Below are 26,075 nucleotides of genomic sequence, written 5' to 3'. Positions count from 1 at the left end.
GTCAAATGGTTTTTGTAATAAAATTACCAACACTTTACTGAACGAATGGTAGCAAATTTAAATCTTATGTTAATTTTAGGACACGCTTTAGTTATTAGCAATATTATATTCGATAAATTGTATAAGATTTGTAGTATTTTTAACAAAAAAAATATATATATATATAAAATTTCTTTTATAATCGTTTCATTTGGTGTCATAATGTAAGGCATATTAAAATAGGTAATGCTAAAATACTCGAGTTAGTAGAAAAAATATAACAGTGTACAAAATTTAACACAATCGTGACGAGATATCTCGTTTTCCAAGAACATTCGGTGTGCACCATAATTTTGCTGACAAACCATTTGATATAAACTGGACATGCTGACGGAAGTCTGAAGCATGAAATAAATGTTATATAAGATGCATTTGTCATACAGGAAATGCAGACTTGGAAAAAAGGCTAATTCTTGTTTACTTTTGACAATCGTTGGCAGATAATTATTTGCAAATGCAAAGTCGATGCTTATGACTGCATCGTGCACTTCACTTTATGAGAAATTTGAAAATTATTTAGATGAACGAACACAACATCATAATAAACTTCATACAATAATTAAGTGATCAAGCAAGTAAATATCTGAAATAAAGGAATAAAATATGTGAAATTTTCTTCTATAAGCGTCAAATTTTAAATCAGAATCATTGACAAGACAAAAAAAAATTATTTGCAAGTGATCAAGAATGATTTTCTAATTTTATTCTACTGTAAAATTTTACACATTCATATATTTTCGAATATCACTAACATTATATTAATTTCAGAACTCGATTGTTAATTAATCATTAATTATGTTTAATTTATTTCCATATTAGTGGCGCGTCATGGTAATGAGATTGAAAAACAATGTATATGAAGGTCAATAAGTAAAAAATAACTAAAATAAAAAAAAATACCTCCTTAATATATTAATAACTGTATTTTTTAATTAATTTCAACCCTGTTTTGTACATTTAGTAGTATAAGTCTATTTGTGTTCCTATTGCATGTATATTATTATTTCCTTGCATTTTTTCGTATTTGTAAAAGAAATTCTATTTCCAATTTTACTTTAACATCACGCATTATAGGAGAGACTGGGAGACCTTGAAGGACAAAGTTATTATTTTTTTTCGTTATTATATAAAATATAAAATTTAAATTAGAGGATCATTAGCTTTCCGATTTCTTTCACAATAAATAAATACATTAACAAAAGTGAACAGCTTTTTAAACTTTATTGAAAAAAGGAATTTTCAAAAATTTGTCATAATCGTGTGATTGTACCGATACTATGATAATTCCGTTGCCATTCTCTTACAAACCAGGAAAATTCAACTTTATAAGAAAATGAGAAGTAATAAATATCAGCCAAACTTAAATGCTTTTTTTATCAGATATGTTTTTATAATTATATGTTTTTCCAGAATCTTCAAACATGATAAATTTATCAGAGAGATAGATCACCCTTATTATAGCCATTAGTATAATGTTCAGAGTGGGTCTTAGAATATTAAAAGTTTAAGTACATACCTTTAATTCCTGATTAAAGTCGCATTTATATTTCTCTATAGAATTAAGAACGCTGCAATCTGAAGGGGCCCATTTGCCACAAAAAGAGCACTAGAACTAATTTTCATCTGTACCATACACTTCACAAATTACACAAATCTCAATGACATGAAAAATATCAAACCCTTTGTCATATAAGTTATAATCACACAAGTCCTTTCCATTTAAATCGTCGTCAGCAATAACATCAAACGTTAATAAATGATTGTAAGTCTCTTTTCTTAAATAATGTTCTGAGTGGGTTTTGAAATATTAAAAGTTTAAGAACATACCTTTAATTGACTTCCCATCCAACATTTACTTCATAACTGCTCTAAATTCGTCATCTGCACATTTTGCCTTTTCAATCGATCAGTTTTTAATGCATGGCATCTGAAAAGTAAATGATAGTTGAGGTCAGGAGATTTATTGAGTTGTGTTATGTATTACGTGTATTATGGGGGCATAGTACCTATTTTGATGTATCGTTACATCTATAGAACGATATAGTGAATGATTCTAAATCATGACTACTGAAAGCTCTTCTTCATAAAAATTATGATAATGATATATAAACAATATTAGTAGAATTCATATGCATACTAATTATGACTATAAATTTAGCATAGAAAAAACGCTTATCTCTATTTATACAAAAGACAGAATTTGTAAAGAAATAGCAGATAATCTATATTTACCGCAATAACAATTCACACTTCTTCAGATGATACCGAGGCAATTTCTCCACTTACATGATACAGTGCAACACAGAGCTCCTTACCTACAATAGTTAGCTTTGCACATAGCATGGTGGCATTATCCAAGCATTGGCACCCATCTCCTGATCCATGTTACATATACCATTTTTATTTGCAAAATTAAAGTATATTTATTGTATAAAGTGTCACAGCGGCGTACCTATCAGAGATAAAAATTTACCAGCATAAATATGAAATCAATATAAAAAGGAAACATCATATGCTATCATCATCATTGCTATTTGTATTCTTTAAAATAGAACTCGTATGCACATACTTATGTAAACCATCAGGTAAGTATTTGGAAAGAGAGCTTTGAGAAATGATTTTGTTTAAGACCAAGTCTTCTTTCTCCGTCAAATATTTTCTTGACAATATAATTCATTTTCCCGAAGCTTACTCATCCTTTAATTTTATATGTAACAGGATCAGAATTCATACGAGCTCGGTTAAATTTCACTTGCACTACTTCATCAAATAGCTACTTTTTGTAAAAAAATATATTGAATACATATTATGGGTGTTTTTGCCCTCTAGAGGTTAGATCGCTTGTTATAGTTTCCAAATTTGGCATATGTATATCTTCGAGATTGAAAATGTGCATCTCGGAGTGAGGTTTTGAAATTTTAATTAAAATTTCAATTAATTGAAAATTAAGTTGGATTTTTGCCTTTTTTGCGACAACTTGAATGAATGAATTCTGTACCTTTTTAAAATTTAAAAATATTAGCATTATATTTTAATATATTATTTATTATTAGATAAACATAATTTAATATTAAAAAATTTATTAATAATATTATAAATATTATTGGATTGTTAAAAGCTTTTTTAATTATCCAGTAAGATTTAATTATTTAGGGCATTTAATTATTAACGCCATGTATATAAGGAACAGAATATACATAAGACAATTAAAATAACAGGGCTTTAATGTCTGACAATTTGATGAAATCAGGGTCATGATGTTATATCTAAACGATTTTAATTGCGATTAAATGCAACCAATATAAAGATTCGAAAATCAACTTTCTACCATTTAATCTCAAAACGATCCGAAATGGAATTTTGATGAAATATGAACAACAACAGGGTATTTAAGTCAATGGTAATGTCATATGAGAAATTTCAATTTTTATACTGAAAAAAATATGGAATGTAAATTTTTAAAATTTTTCAATTTACTTTTGTCTAATTTCATCATTTACTTCTATACAAATAATGTCATCCAATCTTTCCAATCAGAAAAACAGGATCAAATTAGTCACAAGTGATACATTCGAACGATACATTTTAGCATGATAATCCAAGCTTCCGCGCTACAATTTGAAATGCTGAAGATTTCATTGGATGCAATTTTTAAACAACCGTTTAAACCTTTGGGAAAAAAGAAAATTTCTACGATTATTTTTCTTTAATGAAAGAGCTCATTTTATAATAAAATGATTTTAGGTCTCGGGGGGGGGGGGGTCACTCATTTCATTGTTTCCATTTCAATAGGATAATTTTTACAGGTTGACGTACTGACTGAATATTGCGAAACGTATGATGAAACGTTTATTATAAAACGCTCTTCAGTTGTTGATCTAAGTTGTTGATTATTAAACATAAACATACACCTTCGAAATATTTATTCCCTCTGTAATAGTTGATGTCCAACAAAAAAATTTCAAATTATTAGAGTTTTAGTGGAAAAATGCAATGCTTCTTTGTACCATTCGTTACGCTTCGGAGAACGTTATAGCATAACTTTTTTTACATCATTTTAAAATTTAAAAAGTAAATGTTTTATTGATACCAAAATTATTTACCTACATTTTTTTTTTTACTTTCTCGTAAACGTAGTATAAAGAAAATATATTAATTATCAAAAAGTTCGAACTCGAGATTTTAATGAATCTCCAAGTTTTGGATCTCCGTGAGTTCGAAAAACACATTTTTGGAAAATGTCTGTAACAATGATAACTTCAAGAACGATTTGAGGCTAGGTGGTTGAAATTTGGTTTGGTTATATTAACGTCCCGTTTGAAGCAACACTGGGGCTATTTTGGGACGGACCTCGTAATTTTAAACCACGGTCAGATGACGAGGACGACACCTGAGCTGGCACCCCCCTCTCCACACCATGCCAGCGGGAGGACGTTTGGTCATGACGGATTTAACGTGCAACAGACCCCCTTACACGCGGTTCTTCGGAGAATCGGGTCACGAACCTGAAAACCGTCCGGTTCCGAAGCCGAGACCTTACCACCAGGCCACTGCGGCCCTGGTTGAAACTTGGCATACGGTCTTTACACCAAATTTGCTGATTTCTATCAAATTTTGAGTAAAATAGTCATAGGAAATCCATCTTTTGAACTGTTCGAATATATGTTAACACGATAGTTATAAAAGGAAGAGAGCTAGATTGATAAAATTCGGTACACAGATTTAACATCTATAATGAGACATCTGTCAAATTTTGAGGCAAATCCAACTAAGGGTTGATGAAACATGTAAACGCGATAGTTCAAAAACACAATGATCTAAATATATCAAATTTGATGTGGCATTTTGTGGCTAAAACTTTAGTTACTTGTCAATTTTTTTTATTTGAATCGGTTGATAAAAAGTGTCTACAACAGAACTTCGATTTTTTTTAATACTATTAACTTATGCTAGGTATTAATCGCCAAATAACTCGCCAAAATAACCCGATAGATTCAGTAAAAATGCTAACTTTAAGCCAAAAAATATTTCGTATCTATTGTACGCCAGTGCCATATACGGCATTTCTGGAGAGTATGCGAAAAATTTTGCGTAGACCACTCCTGCTAGATCTTTCAATTAATTTTCAAAAAATATGTTTAAATATATTTTACAATAACAATTTTTATCATTTCAGTTGCTGGATTTATATTGAAGAACATTGCAAAATATATATATATATATACTTTTTATGAAAAATATCTCTCTGACATATTATAATTAAGAGTGAATCTCCAAATTTTGCTCAGAGTTATTTGTTATGAAACAAATGATTACTAATGAGAATTTTTAAAAATTTAAATTTTATTTTTACTTAAATATTAAACGATCTTATAATATTTTCCTCAATTATTTCGGAACATTTATTTATAATATAATTTAATAAAAAAAATAACTACGACGCTACGCAAATTAAAAATTTTGTTTGACTTATCATCATGAATGAATTCTCCGTAGCAATAAGGAAATAGGTGGTGTTAACATGTTAAATCCTTTTTTTTTATTGAATATTCCCTGTGACATAACATAAAATCAATTTTCTGAGCTTTTATAAAATTAAAACGACTTACCATGGCTTAAAAAATTTAAAGCCACCATTTAAAAACATATGACGATATTATAAAGAAAAATGGTAACAAAAAAATAAAGTCATAATTTTTTTTTTCATTTTGGTGTCTCTGCTCATTACTGGAATGCATCGTTACAAAAAACATTTCTTGGTACGTGTACAAAAAAAATTTCTTATAAAAAATGCATAGAATCTACATATTTTTTATGCTTATTTGTAATGTAGTTTACAGAAGAATTCACAGTGGAACTAATTTCTTTTGAAGAATCTATTTGGAATTCACATTCATGGATTAGTTAATCGGCTGCTCTTAATGAAAGGTTCAAATCAGATTATTCATTCATTTGTGGAGGAAAGTTTAGACTTAGTCTCATGAAACATGCTGTCCTTCCACGCAATACACTGTATGAAGATATTTATCAAAATATAAGAGATATCATGTAGCCGTTACCTTTTTATACCGTCAACACGTGCCAAGTCTTCAGCTCCGTAAAGAGAAGATAACATTAGCGACGATTTGGCGTTTACTGGCGGTATAAATACTGGTTTACTGGCGGTAATAGCTAGTGGATTTCAACATTTGTTTTTTGGATCCACATTTATTTTTTGGTCAAAAAATCAATAACAAAACAATGTTGATAAACAAAGTGGATCCATATTTATTTTTTGACAACATTTTATAGAGTAAGAGACAATATGGTGAACGAAAATCTTTTGTTTCAGCAATTGTTTAAAAACTTTAATACAATCTACTCATTCTTGTTTCTATTTTAGATACAGAGCCAAGCATCCTAGATTATTCCGCACGCCCAAGGACATGGAGGACATTTTTAGATGTAACATATTCAACTACTTGGCCCACAGAGATGCGCAGGGAAGAGCCATCTTCGTTATGAAAATAGGTAGGCAAAAATCTGGAGTGATCGCTCATACATATGTATAGTTGATTATGAGATAATTTTGCATATATAATAATATTTATGAAAATAGATAAGAAAAAATTCTGAAGTGATCATTGAAACTTACGTATTGTTGCTTATGAGATAATTTTGCATATAGAATAATATTTCTGAAAGTAGGTAGGAAACATTCTGGAGTGATCACTGAAACTTGTGTATTGTTGCTTATGAGATAATTTTGCATATAGAATAATATTTCTGAAAGTAGGTAGGAAACATTCTGGAGGGATCACTGAAACTTATGTATTGTTGTTTATGAGATAATTTTACACTTTAAAAACGTTGCCTTTTCTCTTCAGCCAACTGGTGTCCGGAAACTTTCAGCTTCAAAGAGTTCGTTGGTGCCGGGAACGTGTTGAGTCAATGGGTACTTAAGAATCCAGTGACGCAGATCAACGGCTACGTAGGAATCTGGGATTTCAAGGACTATTCATTCCAGCACTTTTCCAACTCATGCACTCCTCGCCTCATGTGGATGTTGAGCTCACTCATGCAGGTACGCTTATTAAATTAGCCTTTTTATTTCCATTGTTTCTTTATTTTAGGAATATGAAGGGTGAAATCAAAATGGATCTGTTATCCTAGCTTTCATTTTTTTTATAAAGATAATGTTTTAGCATAATATTAAATGTTAACAAATGTTGGAGGTTGCGGGTCAGGAGTCCACGCACTCCAGAAAAAATTTCGTCCTCGTTTACATCTTTTCCCAAGCCAATCAATATACAGCCTATGCTTGTAGAGGAAAAATCTATCATCCTAAATATACTATTTATAAGCAATGAGCTAATTGAAGACCTAACATCGTCCATATAGGATCTCAATAAGCATTTTCTTTTCTCTACATAAGCAATCAAATTTTGAAATACCAGTTGTAAAATTAATTCCATGTATGAGTCCAATCACAAATTCTTTTCTGAAGTTCTCGCTTCAAAGATCCCCAACATAATACATTTAAGCATGAAAATGTTTCTAGGCTAGATATTATCTGTAACTTTCGATATATATGATGTAAAAAACATTCAGAATACTCAGTAAGGCAGACTGTTAAACTAAATCTACTATACTTATTACCCAATAAATATCCAATATCTATAATTTCTTTCAACAGACATGATGTAAAAATCATTCAGAATGCTCTACAAGGTAGAATGTTGAATCTAAGAACTACCATATTTCGTAAGTAGATATTTAATGGGTAATAAATTTTCATCAGGAAATGATTTTTAGAATTATTTTATTACATTCGTAACGAATAAATTTTTAAAATAACTAAAATGTCAAAATTTTTTAGCAATTTTGAAACATATCATTTCACAAAAGTCATTTTTATAAAATGGTGAAATTTTTAAAAATTTGCATTACTATGATAAGAATTTTATTTTTGTAGAATTGTTTCCTTTACATATTTTATATATTTTTAGAGTTTTGAATTTGCAACTATGTCTTTAGTTATCATAATTTAATCTAAACCTTTCTTTTAAGGTTTTAGTAAATCCCTGACCTACTTTAGGCAGTGTTAGCTTTATCTTAAAATTTGCTTTCTTTGAATTTTAACTTGAAAGTAGAAGTCTTACGAGTTTAAATTCAAATGCTAATGTTCTTAAACTGGCATTTTTTTTTTTTTTTTTTGAGAATTTCCTGTTGCCTTACAACACAATGTAATGGATGTTGCAATTGAGCCAGACAAAGACAGGGTAACCATATCAAGACAATCAGCAAGCTTGATGAAACAATAAAAACAAATAATTGACATGAATATCATGCTTTCCAACTGGTTCATGAGTAAGCCTTATGAACAGTAGCTGATAAATAAGAAACTAACTACAATCGAAACTCAAATTTGTTCGTGAACACTTATTTATTACATCTGTTTCTATTTTATTTTAAAAATTTGTTCTTATAATGTTTTTGTTTGCTTAAAATAGACCAATACTTTCCAAATGGACTAACACAAAGAACTGAAGTCTCGGCGATTTTGTAAAAGGTCTCGACCACCATTTTCAGCTAGATAAACTAGACTCAGTTCAATTCAGTTTTACTAACGTTTCGTTTTAAAGCAACACTAAGGCTATTTTGGGACGAACCTCGTAATTTTGAGCCTCGGATAGATGACGAGGACGACAATTCAGCTGGCACCCCCTTACAAATTTCCGCACCACACCAACGGGAGGACGTTTGGCTTTCACGGATTTAATGTGCACCAGACCCGCTTACACTGGGGTTCCTAGGCGGAATCGGGTATCGACACTGTAACCTTCCGGTTCCAAAACGGTGATTTTACCACCAGGCCTCCGCGGCATAGGTAAACTTAGCAATTTCCTAGTTGCACAATGAAGAAGCTACAGGCAGATATATTAATAAAGTTAATTTTTTTAATTATTAAACTGATAAATTTGTAAGATGCATAAATTTCATGAATTATAAAATATTAATGTAAAATTGGCCACTTTTTCAAGAATATTTGAATAAGCTCCGATAAGTTCATTTATTTTTATTTAGTTATTATTGTACTTATAAAAATCGATTTTCTGATTCAATGATATTTGGTACAAACGTAAATGCTCCCCGGTGTTGGTCATGAACCAAACGTCCTCCCGTTGATGCGGTGTAGTAATTTAAAGAGAGAGTGCCAACTCGGATATTGTCCTCTTCATCCGATTGGAATTCAAAATTATGAAGTTAATCCCAAAATAACCATAGTGCTACTTCCAAACGTTAATATAGTTAAAATGAGTGAAGCTTCACAGTTCAATAAGTCCATTTTCACTGAACCGCATGTCCAGGAGAGTTTACGTAATTAGGGTAAAATTGTCCATGTAGTTGCGCAATACACACAAGTCTAAACACATGCTGCCTAATTTAAATAAAAAAAATACTGGGGGGGGAGGAATGAAGTTTATTCCCATGTATTTTGTATAATCAAAATACACATGAAAATTATGCATTTCACATGATCGGATGAAAATTAAAATTATTCCGAAACATCGACATGATGGTAATCATTTCCTGCGATTACTCCGAACTGCGTCAATGTTGTAAAATAACTGGGAGTGAAAGTTGAAAAGTCATCAATCAAAAATTCATCGGATATCACATTCGATCTTGTTTTTTTTTTTTTTTTTTTTTAAATTCGCTATTGTTTGATATAAATTCAAAGATGTTCTTGAACTGTGAAATTATTCAAAACATTTTAGACACAAAAATACTTAAATGGATAATAATGCAGTTTGTTTGAGCTACTGAATAAATAATTCTTCTTAAATAAGCTTAGTACAAATGTTTTGATCAATACTTTTTGGAGATTAAAATACTTGAATGCGTCATAACCATAAAGCATATGCGAAAGACGTGAGCTTTCTGAATCAGAATATCAGTGCGCAAGTGTTTATGCACGTGATAGTATTTGGTTGGTCTCCATTTTGATATTAAGTATTTTTTTCTGGATTGCTTAACACTGAAAAAAAATTTGTTTTCTTCTACCAATTTTCAGTTAGCTGTCTTATAACTTTAAACGAGGAATTCTTGTATATATATATATATATATATATATATATATATATATAAAAATTTATTTATTTCGTGTGTCTCGGAAATGGCTTTAACGATTTGGACCAAATTTTATATTTTAGATAAGATTTTGCGTTTTAAGATTATCTATATAGGTGTCATTCCTGAAAAATAGGCGTTTTTACACACACACACACACACACACACACACACACACACACACACACACACACACACACACACACACACACACACACACACACACACACACACACACACACACAACCCATTTTTTTCATAACTAACTACAAGAGCCTTTTTCTATCTGCTCTCCTTTTTCTATCTGCTCTGATGCTGACAATGTCATAAAGCGCCATCTCGTAAATTTTTGTGGTACTTGTATAAGATAACTTACTGGTACCTCAGAATTTTCTGAGATAGCGCTGATGGATGTGAGATGAGATAAGAGTGAAAAGTATTCATATATAACCAGTATGTGATTCGTATCTAAATATTTTCAACCCCCCCCCCATGATTTTAGGGGAAAAAATGTGAAGTTTGGGCTTCCAAATATTATTTATGTAAATTTAGAATTTTAAAAAGTAATACGGTTTATATTAAAATAAATAATAATAATGTATGTCACAAATATAAGTTATTTATAGCATTATTTAAAAGTACCGGATATAAGAATTATTTGAATTTAAAGTATGAGCAATTAAAATATCACGAAATTTTCAACCGATTTAATAAATTAAACTATTTTTAAATTTTCACTTTAGGAGACTAGCTGACGATAGTTAATATCAATTCGACAGCATATGCTAATTTCAGTTCTAGAGGCTGTGTTTAATTTCAGTCTAATCTCTTGAACAGAGCTTGATTCTTCTGATTTTCTCATCGAATCAAAGTCATATTATTTCAATAACCTTACACACGTTTTGTTTATTGTTGAATGAATCTTTTCTTATGGAGTCTAATCCCATGACGTCACCATGCCCTTCAAAACGTAAATATCCCGATAAATCTATCGTCTAATTATACGATCTCCTTTGTGGCACTGGGTCTAAATTTTCTTATTTCCTATGTAAATTGGGAAGATAATAAATGAAACCTCCCTTCCGTACATTTTACTATAGAGAATGAAGTCACTATTAAATATTTGATGAAACAATGAAAAATGTTCGAAATTCTAGTAACAGTGAAATCTATTATTGAAAATCATGCAAAATTGTGTTATTTAAAAAAAAAACGGCTGAAATTCAGGTAAAACAAATGCACGGTAATTTGTAATATTAACAAGAATTTTGTTTTTAATTTTAACATATTACAAAAGTCAATTTTCAGCAACAATAATTTTAGAAGTTATAATGGAAATAACCGAAATCTTGCTTGCTTTGAAAATTCTACTTAAAATATTTAGAAAATAATTCGAAGTTGCCCATTTCTACGCTACATAGGAAATTTGTGTTTAATTTTCTAGTTCTTTTTGACGTATCGAGCGTTAAAACACACACACACACACTGTTCTTTTGTTATAAATTAAGATTATAGATTTAATATTTTCATTTTTTTTTGTTTAAATTTAAACATTTTCCAGTGCTTCCACAAATTGCTAATACTTTATTTTTTAACTGCTGGTAGAAATTGTAGTCAAGAAATGCTATTTGTTTTTGGATAGCATTACATGCAACTATTGCAGTTGTGAATAAAAATGTTATTTATATATACTGTATATTAGTTTAAAATTTTTTTCTGTAGGAATAACTATATAAACAAGCTATCGAAACAGATATTTTTATTTTTATAAATTTTTAAAAAGTTATTATGGGGGGCAAGGGATTTGCAATATGCCTTTTTAAAATTTTCCAAATAGTAAAACTAGGGTTGGGAAAAAAATTAAAATCAAATAAAATATTGAATTTTTCATAAGTAAATTTTAAAGATATTATTCAAGATTCAAATTTTAGGAAAAATTATTTATGCAACTAATAAGACGAAAACGTCATCATGTGCAAAAACCTGAATCCCAAAATGTACAAATTAAAATATTTGCGCTTTACCGACTAAGTCATCAATATTTAGCGATACAGTCGTATGGAAGCTAGTTAATTTCTCTTTCTAGGTCTTTGGTACTTTAATGATTATTAACATTTTTTTCTGAAAATTTACGGTTAATTAATGAACTTATCATCCGATTTAAATTATTTAATTAATAAATGACATTGGATCTTCTGCAAATGCAGAGATACAGATCATTATTTAAAATTCTTTGATAATAAATAAACACGTCAATTCGGCTAAGGAGCTCTACAGAACTGGAAATCTTATTCTTAAGTTGAAGTTTGAGATGCACTCTTCCCACCAATAAACAAGTTATTTTAATTAAATTATATTCTTGGGAAGCCAAGATTAAAAAAATCAGTTTCATCAATAAATTAAAAAAAAAAAACTTCAAATAAACATTCAATTTCTTTACTCGAGTGCAAAGAGAACAAACCTCAATAGATACCAGCAAGAGTGGTCATTCAAAAAATTTTTCGCCTACTCTCTAACAAAGGTATTATCCCAGAGAAAGCCTTGCATGGCGTTAAAATACAATAGTTATGAAATATTTTAGAATTTAGCATTTTTACTGAATCTATCTGTCATCCTTGGAGAGTTATTTAGCAATATTAATCGTTACCCTGGAATTCGGTTAGTATCACCCGAAAATCGAATCTGTATTTAAGATGCTTTTTTTACCCAATGGATTGAAACAAAAAATTTATTGAAAAGCTGCAGTTGTAGTCACAAAATCCCATACCAAATTTAATATATTTAATGTTGCATTTTTGAATTATCGCGTTTAGATGTTTCTGAAATTACTGACCAACAGATGGTCATCCTGTATTTGGTTTTGGCCCCAAATGGTGAAGGGTGTCCAGACTATGGATGTATTTTATCTATCTAGTTCTTCTCATTTTGTAGTTATGTTAAACTATATTTGAACAGCCGGACTGACAGACTTCATCTGAGCAGAGTTTTCTCAAAATTTGGTCTAAATCTACAAATTTGGTGTAAAAACCGTATACCAAATTCCATCCATGTAGATCAAAGCGTTTTTGAGTAATCTTTGTCAAAGACAGAAAGACAGACTGACATTTTCCAAGAATGTTTTTTTTTTTTTTTTTAACTCAAGGATGTCTAAAACATGGAGATGGGTCAAAATCTCGAGTTCAAATTTTTTGAAAATTACTATACTTTCTCTATCCTACGTATACGAGAAAGTAAAATGATTGTATTACAGAGGGAAAAATCACTGCAAAAAGCATAATGAATTTGACGGCAATTGCAAACACAAGCATCTGCCTTTATTCTGTGTTGAAGTGCCTGCACATAATCCCTTCTCTGAGAGTTGTTAAACAATGAAAGAGATTCTGTGATTATCAATGCCACACTGAATGTACTATTATTATAAAATCATTAATCTTTATCTTACTATAATAATAAGAATTATCAGATTGATATAAAACTTAGTAATGAATCATTTGCTAGAGGGTGGGTAAGCTCTATAAAGTTTAATAGTTTCCCTTAAAGCAAAATAAAAATAGGGGTCAAATTCACCTGACTTCCGTTGTACCTCCTATTGGTACATTTCTCATTTATTGGAGTAGGCAAACTTTCACTAATTCAAATTCACAGTCAGTAGGTAAAAGAAACCATTTTGAAAGTCTTCTCTCGGCAATTTTGGTAAACATTTTCACATAAAAAAATTCTTATTGCAATTTAAAGTTTAAAAAATTGAGCTTTTATGTGATGCCATTTTTTTGTGTGCAATTTTTATCATGTGAGAACATGATGTTTTGGTTTGTGGTTTTTGAAACCTCAAAATGCGTAGGCAACAAATTGCGATTTATCACTTTTGAGGCATCTATTTTTTGTTTTTAGGGTTTTTCTCTTATTTTTATATATTTTTCAGAAATAGGTTTGAATATAATTTTACAAGAATAATTGTCTTTTCATTTCACCGCATGCAGCAAAATTGTAAAGTTTTAAATAATCAGCATGAACATTTTTTAATAGCTCAGGTGAAATTATGTGAAAATATAATTATTTCCTCATATACAAAGAATAGAGAACGTATTGCAATCGTCAGATAATTAGAAATCGTGATTTTTATGAATCTAGACCTGTTTTAGACCTCTCCGAGTTCAAAGAACACATTTTTGGAAAATCTCTGTCTGTTTGCTCTCTGACAAAGATCACTCAAAAACGCTTTGAGCTAGACAAATGAAATTTTGTATACGATCTTTACACCAAATTTGTAGATTCCAGTCAAATTTTGAACAAAATCTGACCTGAGGAAGTCCGTCTGTGTAGCTGTTAGAATATAAGTTAATACAATAACTGCAATAGGAAGATGTATGAAATTCTATGCACATATTTACTAATCTGTCAAATTTTGAACCAAATCTAATGAGAGGTTTAACGCCTGTTGGTCTGTACTTTCAGAAATATGTATATTTGGCGATCACTCAAAAATATAAGGACTTAAATGTATAAAATTATGTATGTGATTTTGTGACTATAATTGTAGTTTGGTGCCAAATTTTGATTTCAATTGGTAAGAAAAACTCATCTCTGACACAAATTTTGTTTTCGGATGTTATCAACAGTGTGCCATGGATAAATTGCAAAAAAATCGCTAAGGATGACACGATAGATTCAGTAAAAATACTAAATTCACGCGAAAGGTTAATATTCCGTAACTGTAGTACGGCAATTCCTTGCAAATATAGCGAGTTCGCAAATTGTACGGACTAAGTCTATGGCAAAGGATACCGATGTGCTCTGATTGGTTCAAGCCTTGGCATCTTTTTGGCAATGTTTTGCCAAAAAGATACCATACCGGAATATATTTTTATAAAAATAAATAAAATTTGTGAATTTATCCCCCCCCCCTCCTATTTTTTACGGTTTACATGTAATATTAATCTGGAACACATAAGCAGCAGAAAAGATCAAATACTGAAACTTAAATTCAGGAAATATAAAAATTATAATTTATTAAAAATATTTTTGTGTGTTTCTTCTTAATATTATTTTGAGATAACTAAAAAAATTAGCTACGAAATAACATATTCCATTAAATCTTACATATTTATACGTTTTGGGCATTAAGTAATCATCTCCCCATAGGTAGTTGATGGGAAAGTAACAAACGTTCAGCAACAAGTTTCAATGACTGCATAAATTATCCAATAAAGGCACGAAAATCATTGAAAAATAAGAATTATTTCATTGCTGCATCATATGTTGAGTAATTACTTTCATTTAATTTTTATACTTATGTGCATAAACAATATTAGTTACTTGTATTACTAGTATTATGAGTAATATTTATTATTATTATTAATTAGTATTAGCAGTATTACTAGTAATATTTAGAGAAAACAATTGTATTAATAAAAATTAGATCGCGTTGATATTCACTCGTATCTTCCATAAAACTAATGAAAGGTACAAGGTTTGAGCCAAATAAGCGAAAACTACACTATTATGAGTGAAAAACATTGCCAAAAAGATGCCAAGGCTTAAACCAATCAGAGCTAGTCGGTATCCTTTGCCATAGACTTAGTCTACAATTTGGGAACTCGTGCAAATATATGCGGGAAAGTTTTGAGTGGACATCTCCCGTTGGTTTTTATGTTTGTTACTAAATAATATTTTTTTTAATGATAGTGTTTTTATGCTTGCAACCTTTCTGGGAAACGGATGAGGTAATAATCTTAAGCAAAATGGGATTCAGCCGTAATGGGCAAAATGCAACGGCTGATGCAATGAAAATAGAGAAATAAAGTATGAAGAGTTATCATGCTACGGTGTTCTGTAGGATAAGTTTGCATCTCCCTTAAATTTTTTTCATCTTTAATACAACGAACCCGAATGCAAAAATTCCCATTCAGGGAAATAAAAACAAAACTATATCTTCCTCAATCAAAAGCCACTTAAATAGATAATAGTCATTCAACAATCAGATATGTAATAAAAATATTCTAACAGCAGCGACATGGCAATTATTCCCTACCATTATTCTGATGTGCGTCAATGTTAAAAAAAACTAACCACTAACTGTACTGAATGCATTCTTCAAAACCATTGATCGAAATTCTGATATCGTAAGTTGTTCCTTTATTTAGCAATTGTTTTTTAATAAAATTGAAGACGTATGTAATACGAGAAATTATTTAATTAAATAATAATTTATAACATCAGCAGACGATATTAATTAAAAAAAAATTGGATGATATTTTAAATGGTTCCAGTAGTGACCACAGCGGAATTTCCTCGGGTGTATCAATTGTAAACTTCAATCTTCGACAAAAACACCAAATTAGAGGTTGGAACTTTTTATAGTTTCGATATAGAAAATACCTAAATTAGGATTGAAATTTAATCAAACCCATACAAATTTGAGCTTTGGGAAATTTAGTACTATGTGGACGAAATAATGTATTGAAATTTGAATTTTAATTCAGACTTCAAATTTTCTCAAGACTTAATTTTTGTGATTTAAAAAAAGGGATTCGCCTAAAAAAATAAAAATGATCCTGCATTGTCATACAGTTTTTTTCTCAATGAAGCAATGGTGAAGAGAAATTTAAACAAAACAGATAAGTGAAGAAAAATAATAATAAACAATCTTCTCGGAAAACTGGAAGGTAAAGGTAGATAGATCCTTTTTCATTTAAGTTATTGTTTTCAAAACTTATTGTTAGACAAAAACTATGAAATATTAAATGCCAAAGCAACCATAAATAATGAATTTATTTCTATCTCACAATTCAGTATTTATTTCAAAATAAATAATATTATAGTAACAAATATTATAAAAATAATACACAAATATAGGTTTTTACAAAGTTTATATCATTTTTTTTTAAAATTTAAGCAAATTTCAAATGTTTATGGTAATTGGCAAAAACAAAGTTTATTTCTGAAATTTAAACATATATAAAGAAATTTATTATCGTTTGCAATTCTTATTCTTTCAATTAAAGGCAGAAAATACTGTTTTATAATTGAAAGTACGAATTTATCGTTTTATTTTTCAATTTTATCGAAGGAAAAAATCGTCTGCTTTTATTAATTGAAGTTAGAATTAAGATTTTATCTGTTGCAACATATAATATTTCAATTATCTATACTTATAATAAAGCTCAATGTGTGTGTGTGTGTGTGTGTGTGTTGGCGCTCTACAGGCAAGGTCATTTGACATACAGCTATCAAATTTGGCACATGTATACCTTAGAGGTCGGGAATGTGCACCTGGGGTCCCTTTTTTTGAAATTTTAATTAGAATTTTAATTATTAATTAAAAACCAACTTTCCCGCCAAAAAAATCTTCCATTTTCCCCACCGCCAAATGAGTAAGGCCTCAGCATTTTTTTTCTCCCAACAGTAATGAGGCTAGGGTTAAATGTTTTTCGGCGGATAATTTCAAACGATTCTGTTTATTTTCTTAATGTTTTATGCATTTAAAATTAAACATTGTTAATTATCCATGTTTCAGATTCCTTCTGAAGTACTTTTGAATTAAAATAACACAGAATAAAGGAAATTAAAAATGTATAATCTGCATAGCGTTACCCCAACTGGCGTAGAAAAATTCACGCATTTGCATTACCGTAATTGGCGAAGAAAATTCACGCCTGCGCATTGTGTTCCGATTGTTGCCATGACAACCATTATCAACGGACGATTTTAATTATTTTTAGGTTAGTTGCATGCTTTTGTAAGTAAATTGTATTTATGTTAGTTATATATTTTTTGTATATGCTTATAGTTTTAAGTACATCGCTTTTTAAGTAGTTTTTTTTAACCTGTTTTCAATGATTTAAATTATTTTTAGGTTAGTTGCATGCTTTTGTAATTAAATTGTATTTATGTTAGTTATATATTTTTTGTATATGCTTATAGTTTTAAGTACATCGTTTTTTAAGTAGTTTTTTAAAACCTGTTTTCGACCGATTATTTTAAACGATTCATTTTATTTTTTGAGTGTTTGATGCATTTAAAATTAAACATTGTTAATGAATCGATCTGTTCCTGATGAATCTGAGAAAATTTTGTTGACAAATTCTTGAGATATTACATAAATTAAGAAAGATATTCTTTTATAGTGCCCAGAAAGTTTAAACGCTCAGTGACTCTGTTATCAGTAATCATATTATAAAAAAATGCTTTGTTTCAGTAAAAATATATTATTATATTAATTGTAGATTAATTCTTTCCACTTTAATTTAAAGCATAAATTCTACGGGAGCTAACAGAAAATTAGAGAGATACATATTACGTTATGATTGAAGGCCTTTATAATATTACGAGTGAATTATATGACTATCAAAATTTGAAGTTTTAAAATATTTTGCTGAAGAATCTATTAAAGTAGGAATTGCGTAAAATATTTAATTATTAAAATTTAAACGCACATTAAGATTGGCGAACCAGCTGATCGCCAAAGGCGGCTAGTAACTAAATAAAATTAACTCTAGTTATTAAGTGAATTAAAAGGAAGTTTTTTTTTTTTAAATCATCATCATAAAAAATATATATATGCTTCAGTACTTGTGTATTAATTTTTGGTTTAACGACATGCCATTAAATATTACATAGTCAATAGACTAGCATGATACATTTGGCGTTTTTTTGGAAATTAATCGATATTATGCGTTTAATATAAGTATCTTACTTGCCTAATGACTATAATTATTGTCTTTTTTTTAAAAAATATAGTATACTCATAGGACCGCGGAAGATATCAAATCAAAGGACCGTCGAATTAACAAGAGATGCAGAATAACGAATGCACATTTAAATAACAAAAATTTACGGTTATTGCACAAAATGTGCAGATTTTGATTAAAAAAATTATTCTTCATATAATGAATATTGCAAATTGGAAATCAAATTTTTCGCAGCAACCTATTTTACTCTTTGAAAGGTAATTGGCATTCGATGAGTATTTTGGTAGATTGCTATAATAGTCAGTTTCATTTTAAGTACTTTCTTTGGATAGCAAAATATTAATCAAATTTTTCCGACAATATTTAATCACATTTCAGGAAGAAGTTTACAAACCAAAATATAAACACCTGATATTACAAATGAGTGTTTTATGGCTTATGAGAACTCGTGGAGAATGCACGGTGATATTTCGCATTTGTGAATATTGTCACGAAGAAAATAAAATTTAGAAAATAATTTGTTTTATTTTAAAAGGAAAAATGACCATACAGGAGAATCGGGTACAACATGATGCAAAGTTGTAATTTTTTTAAACGATAAATATATTTAAAATAACTAAAAAAACTCTCAGCTTCTGGATATTTTAAAATGATCATTTTTACGCAATCTTGGTATTAAATATCCTTTATTTTTATTTAATTATTTTATTCAAGCTTTTAATATTTAGTAGACGTACTTTTAAACAATTTCATTCACGGAAATTAAATAAAATAAATTTTTTCTTTCTTTTTTTTTCAAAAGTAGAGCATGAATTGCTAATGTTAGAATAAGTCAAAATTATGGCTTGAAAATCACATTTTAGCCCCTAAGTAAAATACAACTATAGCTAATGAGGCGCTAATTTTTCTATCTTTAGCATTAAGAAAGTTGTAAGGAAATACAAATTTCAATTCTTAACTATTTCTACTCTCTTCGAGCTAAATGCTCCATTTACGAACTTCTCCGCATTTTTAAACGAAGGGTGGTTTTGGGTTCTTGGGACATGATCGGTGAAGATTTGCAGAAATTTTCCTAAAGTCATGTCATGAGAAACTATTATAATCGTCAAATTGATAAACTATTGTAATTATATAATATCCACGTTGTATCCCTCCGAAAAACACATTTTTGGAAAATATCTGTGTGTGACAAAGATAACTCAAAAACTCTTTGAGCTAGACAAATGACAAAATACACCAAATTGCAGATTTCTGTCCAATTTTAAATAAATTCTGTTTAGAGGAAGTCAGTCCATCTGTTCAAATGTATGTTACCACGATAATTACAAAACGAAGAGAGCCAGATAAATAAGATTCGGTTTAAATTCTATAGTGTAGACATTTGTCAAATTTTGAGACAAAAACAACGAAGAGTTGACTGTCTGTTGATCCGTATTTTCAAAGATATGTAAACACAATCATTCAAAAACGCAGTGACCTAAATAAATCAAATTCGATAAGCGATTTTTTTTACTTCAAATGCAGTTTTGTATCAAATCTTTGTTACAATTGGTTGAGAAAAACATGTCTAAAGCGCACGTTCTACTTTCGGTTACTATTGGCGGAATATCAGGGATTAATCGCCAAGGAGTACATGATATAGTCAAGAAATATACTAAATTCATGCCAAAAGTAGTATTTTATAACTACTGTATGCATTTCGTTCTCTGGTATCAAGTTTATTAGTGGGTATACGAGAAACCGCTCGTATACCGCTCATGGGGGGGGGGATTGCTCTTGCTGTTGATTTTTCGGAACCACAGACAGACATAATTGAAAAAATGAGTTTTTGAGAGAAGTTTGAATTAACTAGACTCTTCAAATTTTTAACAATTACTATTCTTTCGTCTTGTATGCTTTCTACACGAGAAATTAAAAATTTGTGTAAAGATTGTGGGGGCTATGATCAGCTAAATGATGCAACAAGTTTATTTCACACTTCTAGAAACTTTTTCTATATTTTCTTTTTTTTTTCCTCTTTAACAGAAATAAATAAGGATTCAAAACTGTCAACAACAATTTAGTTTTAATACCGGTATTATAAATTCAAATGTTGTGATACGCGGAAAAGTCTAAACATAGAATTTAATTTATTGAAATATCAGTCTTAGACAATGTTCGAATGTTCTTCTGGAAATACTAGAACATGCCACTCGTCATGGGACCTTTTCTATCTCTTCCGTTTGAACCCTATTAAATTCGAATAAAACAAAATCATGACATCTAAGAGGAAACGTTGCAAAAGTTGATTCATGTGACGGAGGAAAATTACGTGTTTTAACTTATTATACTTCTGATTAAAGCAATGATTTATTTGAAATATTGCTTGATTTGTTGCATGTTTTCCTTGTGACAAATCTTCTATTTAGAAGTATATTAAAGACAAAATGTAGGTTAAACGTTTGCACTTTTTGCAAGATAAATGAAAATAAATGAAATTGCAGAATTAATTTATGTTTCCCATTACTTTAAGAGAATATCTTTTGCATAATTCTCATGACACGATTTCTGGAAAATGTCTGCATTTCCTCTCTGATGATGGTTAAAAAAACAAAATCAGATCTTTCAAAAATTATATAGGTAGATCGGTAAAATCCTTTTAGACCCTTTGAATTTAAAACAGCGTCTCGTACAGCCAGGGAAGGAATATGTGCCTATTGTAAAGTAAAAATGTTGATTTTTTTGAGACAGGTTACAGCATTCCTGGCGGCGGACTGAAGAAGTTACAAAAACAATTTTAAAATAAAGAAGATCCACCAAAAATGTCCGATTAGAAATGTGCACGTTTTACCATAATAAAAAACGCAGGAGAAAATTTCATGGGATTATCTATAAAAATTGGGGGAGATATTTGCGATTAAAACTATGAAATATGAGCCTTGGAAAAAGGGTTCTTCCTAAAAGACTCACTCGATTGTCTGAGATTCCATCCCACCCAGGGTGGGTTTTTCAGATATTTTTTATATGGATTCCTTGTACGAATATTGCCTATTGTAATGGTTCTCATGATATGACTTTAGGAAAATTTTTGCAGGTCTTCAACGATCATGGCCCCTAGAACCCAAAACGTCCTTCATTTAAAAGTTTGGAGAAGTTCGTAAATGGAGCATTTAGCTCAAAGAGAGTGGAAATAGTGTGGAGTTGAAATGTTCATTACCTTATAACTTTCTTAATACTGAAGATAGAAAAATTAGTGGTCAACCTTTTGACGGATTTCATTCAATATTTGATAAGTATCTAAATCTTAAGTATAAAAATGCACCAAATTTTATTTGCCTCATTGCAATCATTTTGTCCATTTCACTTGCACTCGAGCAGCCAGACAGACAGATTTCTTTTGAATGGATTTCATTCAAGAGTTGATATAAATATACATAGTTTATTATAACTCCATATAATAAATTTCAGAAGTCTAGCTGGAAGCATTAATCAGTTATCGTGTTCACAGACAGGTAGACATAATTCCAAAAATGTATTCGTTGAACTCGGGGAGATCTGAAATGTGAAGATCTGTCAAAATCTTGCTCGAATTTTTTGACAATTACAATACTTCGTATACGAGAAAGTAACGAAAAGGCAGATGAATAATACTTGAGAATCAGTTTTATCACATAAAGTGCAGATATCGGTCAAATTTTGATCCACATCTCTCAGATATAATCATCTGTTGCTTTGTGCATCCAAACGTATGCTTAAGCAAAACTTTCAATGATTTAGATAGCTTAGAATTGAGTTTTATATGTACTCTTCTTATTTCAATTTTTGATCTATATTTGTCTTTAATTGATCGAAAAAAGGACTAAGAAAGTAGACACTCTATTTTCTTTCCTGTATTACAAACTGTCAAACGGAGCTACGTCATTCTATGCGAAGATCCGAAACCAAAAAAGGAATTTTCGCTGTTATTGTAAGCTTCCTGCCTACTGCTGGTTTCGGAATCAGAGAATAATAAAATTCTGAGTACATTTGGGGTTCAGGCTCTTGGCGAATGTTCCCAATTTTTATGCGGAAGAAATAGCACCTTTTTTAGAGTATACGAGGAAGTTTTGAAGAATCACCACTATTTGCTATTTAACTTAATTGCTTTCATGTTTATAGTTAAGTTAAATAACCAAAGGAAGCGGTGTCTTCGAAGTTTCCGCATATACTTCTTAATCGGTAATGATAACCGATTCTGATTTTTTTTCTTGTTTCTAATAGCACTTGTCATAGACAGGTCCACTGACTTTAGAAGTCAGTGATTTTAAGACAAGGGTGAGTCTGTTGTTTTTTTCAGTAGCGCCATCTAGGGCCAAGAGTACCAGTTAGCTACACAGACTTCACAACCCTTTTTACGGGGTGGACTTCATTCACTCATCGACAAATCATAATTTAGACCTGAATCAGAACGAAAGTCCACCATATCGAGAGTAATAGCACTGGGAGTACTGGATCAGGGGTGATCACCCCTGATCCAGTACTTCCAGTGCTATTACTCTTGATATGGTGGACTTTGTGACCACGACAGATTTATACGTGAGCTAGCCACCACACACACGAGGAGTCTTCGGCCGGCAGTGTTCGAACTCGCAACCCAAGAGACGCGAATCCAAATCCAACGCCCTACCAACCAAGCTATACCGGCTCTTTGAAATTTTTAAATTGTTGTACGCTCTCGGTGACAATACAATAACTTAATATCTTTAAGCTTTGCCAAGGTCAAAATGTTGAAGCATATTCCGCTTTGTATATAAATATTCAATGAGACACTTTCTTACATCATTTGAAAAATTTATAATGCAACAAAGAAGAAGTAATCATGAATAGAGTAAATACTTGAAAGAGATTTATCAAGTTTAAAACACTTTACGCATGGAACTAGAAATTTAATTAAAATAGAATGTGCAATCAAAGACTTTTACAGTAAACTCACGAGAGTCAATAGTTTCTCTAGACTAGCTTCACGCAAGCCTTTCAATTTTTAACCTGGTGATGATGATGGGATACGATAAGCAACACAATTAACATAATGGCTCTGCTTTTGCTCCCCAAAAAATGATCTTAAAAGAATATTTGCAATTAATGTTTATGAAATGTTCATTTAGGTACAAAGTGGCATGTGAATTTTTGAAAATAGAATCTAATAGTATCGTAGCTTATTTATCCAAAAATGATTATTTTGTAAAGAATTTAACTTAACACATACAGATTTGTCAGTTTAACTTAGATGAAACTCATATTTTCAGTCCTTCAATAAATACAACTGCAAAATGTATGCAAAATAAATTATTTTTAAGAAACTGTTAAATAAATTTTGTACTCGACTTCAACGATAAACAAATATTAAATATATTATGATGATTCAAATTTATTGGTATATATTTAAACTTTAAATAACTTTTATCAATTATTAACTTCATAATAAAATGTACGCAAAAATCATTGTTCAGCATTACAGAAGATGCTTCATTTCGGAAAGGTGAATGAAGATTTGCAAAATTTTGCTTCAAAAGTTCAAAAATCAATAATTTATTTTAGATTAACTGCTCTTGGAGCTTGGCTAGTTTGCTGTGTTTCATTTCTGTTAAATCTATTGCACATAATTTGATATCCATGGTTTCATGTACTTTCAAACAGCAAATTGTGATAGACATTTAAGAAGTATTATTTCAATAATCTTGCACTTGTTCTATTTGTCGTGTTCATAGACATTTCTGATGGAGACAAGTCACATTTGCCTAAAAAGCAAACATTCACTTTGTCTAACATTTCTTTGCTCATTACCTTATGTGTTCTGATGTAGCTTCACTTTCTTATTCACCATGTAAGCTGTTCAAGCTGTAAGTTTATTCATTCATTAAAATGATATGTTCATTAAAATGGTATATGAATTTTATAAAGGAGCACATCTGAAAGAATATTGTTAAATGAAAAATGTTGATGAAAATATATAAAATGACACTTATAATCGTCTTCATATCGACTATATTACTTAATATCTGAGAAGACATAGTTAATAGATTGACAACAATAGGTGAAATAAGAGAAGAAAGCAAAAACTTTTAACTACTTCGCCAAAGAATATGAAAACGTAAATAAAATCTCCATTTCTTAGGTTTGAGCAATGAAGAAAAATACGCCATTAAATATTTATAGAAACAATGAAAGCAGTTAACATTTTATTTTAACAATAAAAAGAATTATTGTAAATTATATATAAAAATGCATTAAAAATGACCAAAATAAACGGGGGGGGGACTACAAAGCAATTTAATTTGTATCATGTAAAAGACAAATATTTAAACTTCAAGATGACATAAAAGTATGTGTTTGCGTCTGATAATATTTCCAGAAAATAGGAAAGCTCTGTACCGTTTTTAATTAATTAAAATTTCAAAACAATTGCCTCGTGACTTCCATTTCTGTCCTTCATAGTGTATATATGCCAAATTTCGTAGGTCTAGTTATATGCCCTGTAGAGATTTAGCAGACAGATGCAGTTTCGCTTTCATTGTTAGGTGAGATAATCTTAATAAATACATTGAACAATTCTTTTATTGTTTTATCACATTGAACTCATTTATTCTTTATTGTTATTATTTTATTGTTTTATCACATATTTATTCTTTAATCACTAAGCACCAGAGAAATATTGAAAGATAAAATAAACCTTCGCAAGCAAATTTTCAAGATAAAAACATATTCTTGATATCCTTTTATCTTTTCTTTCATGTTTACTCGAAAAATATTACTTTTTCTAGTATTTTCATCTCGAAAAAGACGAAAATGTTAGAAAAAGGGGTAAAAGTTAACAATTGGGTTCCTCTTAATTTCTTGGCGATTTTTTTTTCACCCCAAGATCGCACCAAGGGGATTTTTGGTCAGTAACCCAGAAGTAACGTCAGTGAAAACAAAACATTATGCAAACCAGAAGTAATGTTTCATCGCTGAAATTTATCGTGAATCGAAGGAGCCCTCAAATCTACACTAGAACTAAAAAAGAAACTAACTTAAGATATCGGTCTACCTACTGAGACTTATTTTTGAAAAATCCCTCTAATGAGCAATTTCAGTTTATTTTCAGGATCAGTGCGATTGCAAATAACGAAAAATATTGATCAGGAAATTTTATGCCAATTGAGATTCTATAAAGTGTGTCAATTTAGGTAAAAAAAAAAAAATGACTCCCCCTCACAGAGGTGCCGAGGCAGTCAA

The 26,075-nt window shown here is 30.0% G+C and overlaps 1 protein-coding gene across 2 annotated transcripts in view; it reads left to right on the top strand.

Annotated features, from left to right (window-relative positions):
• Positions 1-26,075, top strand: part of LOC129976269 (clavesin-1-like) — a 106,436-nt gene that overhangs the window by 75,808 nt on the left and 4,553 nt on the right. For both annotated transcript variants that reach the window (XM_056089749.1, XM_056089750.1), the window contains exons 6-7: positions 6,422-6,549; positions 6,906-7,102. In XM_056089749.1, the coding sequence (XP_055945724.1) occupies positions 6,422-6,549; positions 6,906-7,102 (325 nt within the window). The remainder of the gene's footprint in view (positions 1-6,421; positions 6,550-6,905; positions 7,103-26,075) is intronic.

The sequence above is a fragment of the Argiope bruennichi genome, chromosome 7 (assembly GCF_947563725.1).
Source record: "Argiope bruennichi chromosome 7, qqArgBrue1.1, whole genome shotgun sequence".
In the NCBI taxonomy this organism is placed as follows: Eukaryota; Metazoa; Arthropoda; class Arachnida; order Araneae; family Araneidae; genus Argiope; species Argiope bruennichi.
The sequence above is the reverse complement of the archived record's forward strand: the minus strand, read 5'-3'. Positions and strand labels throughout refer to the sequence as shown.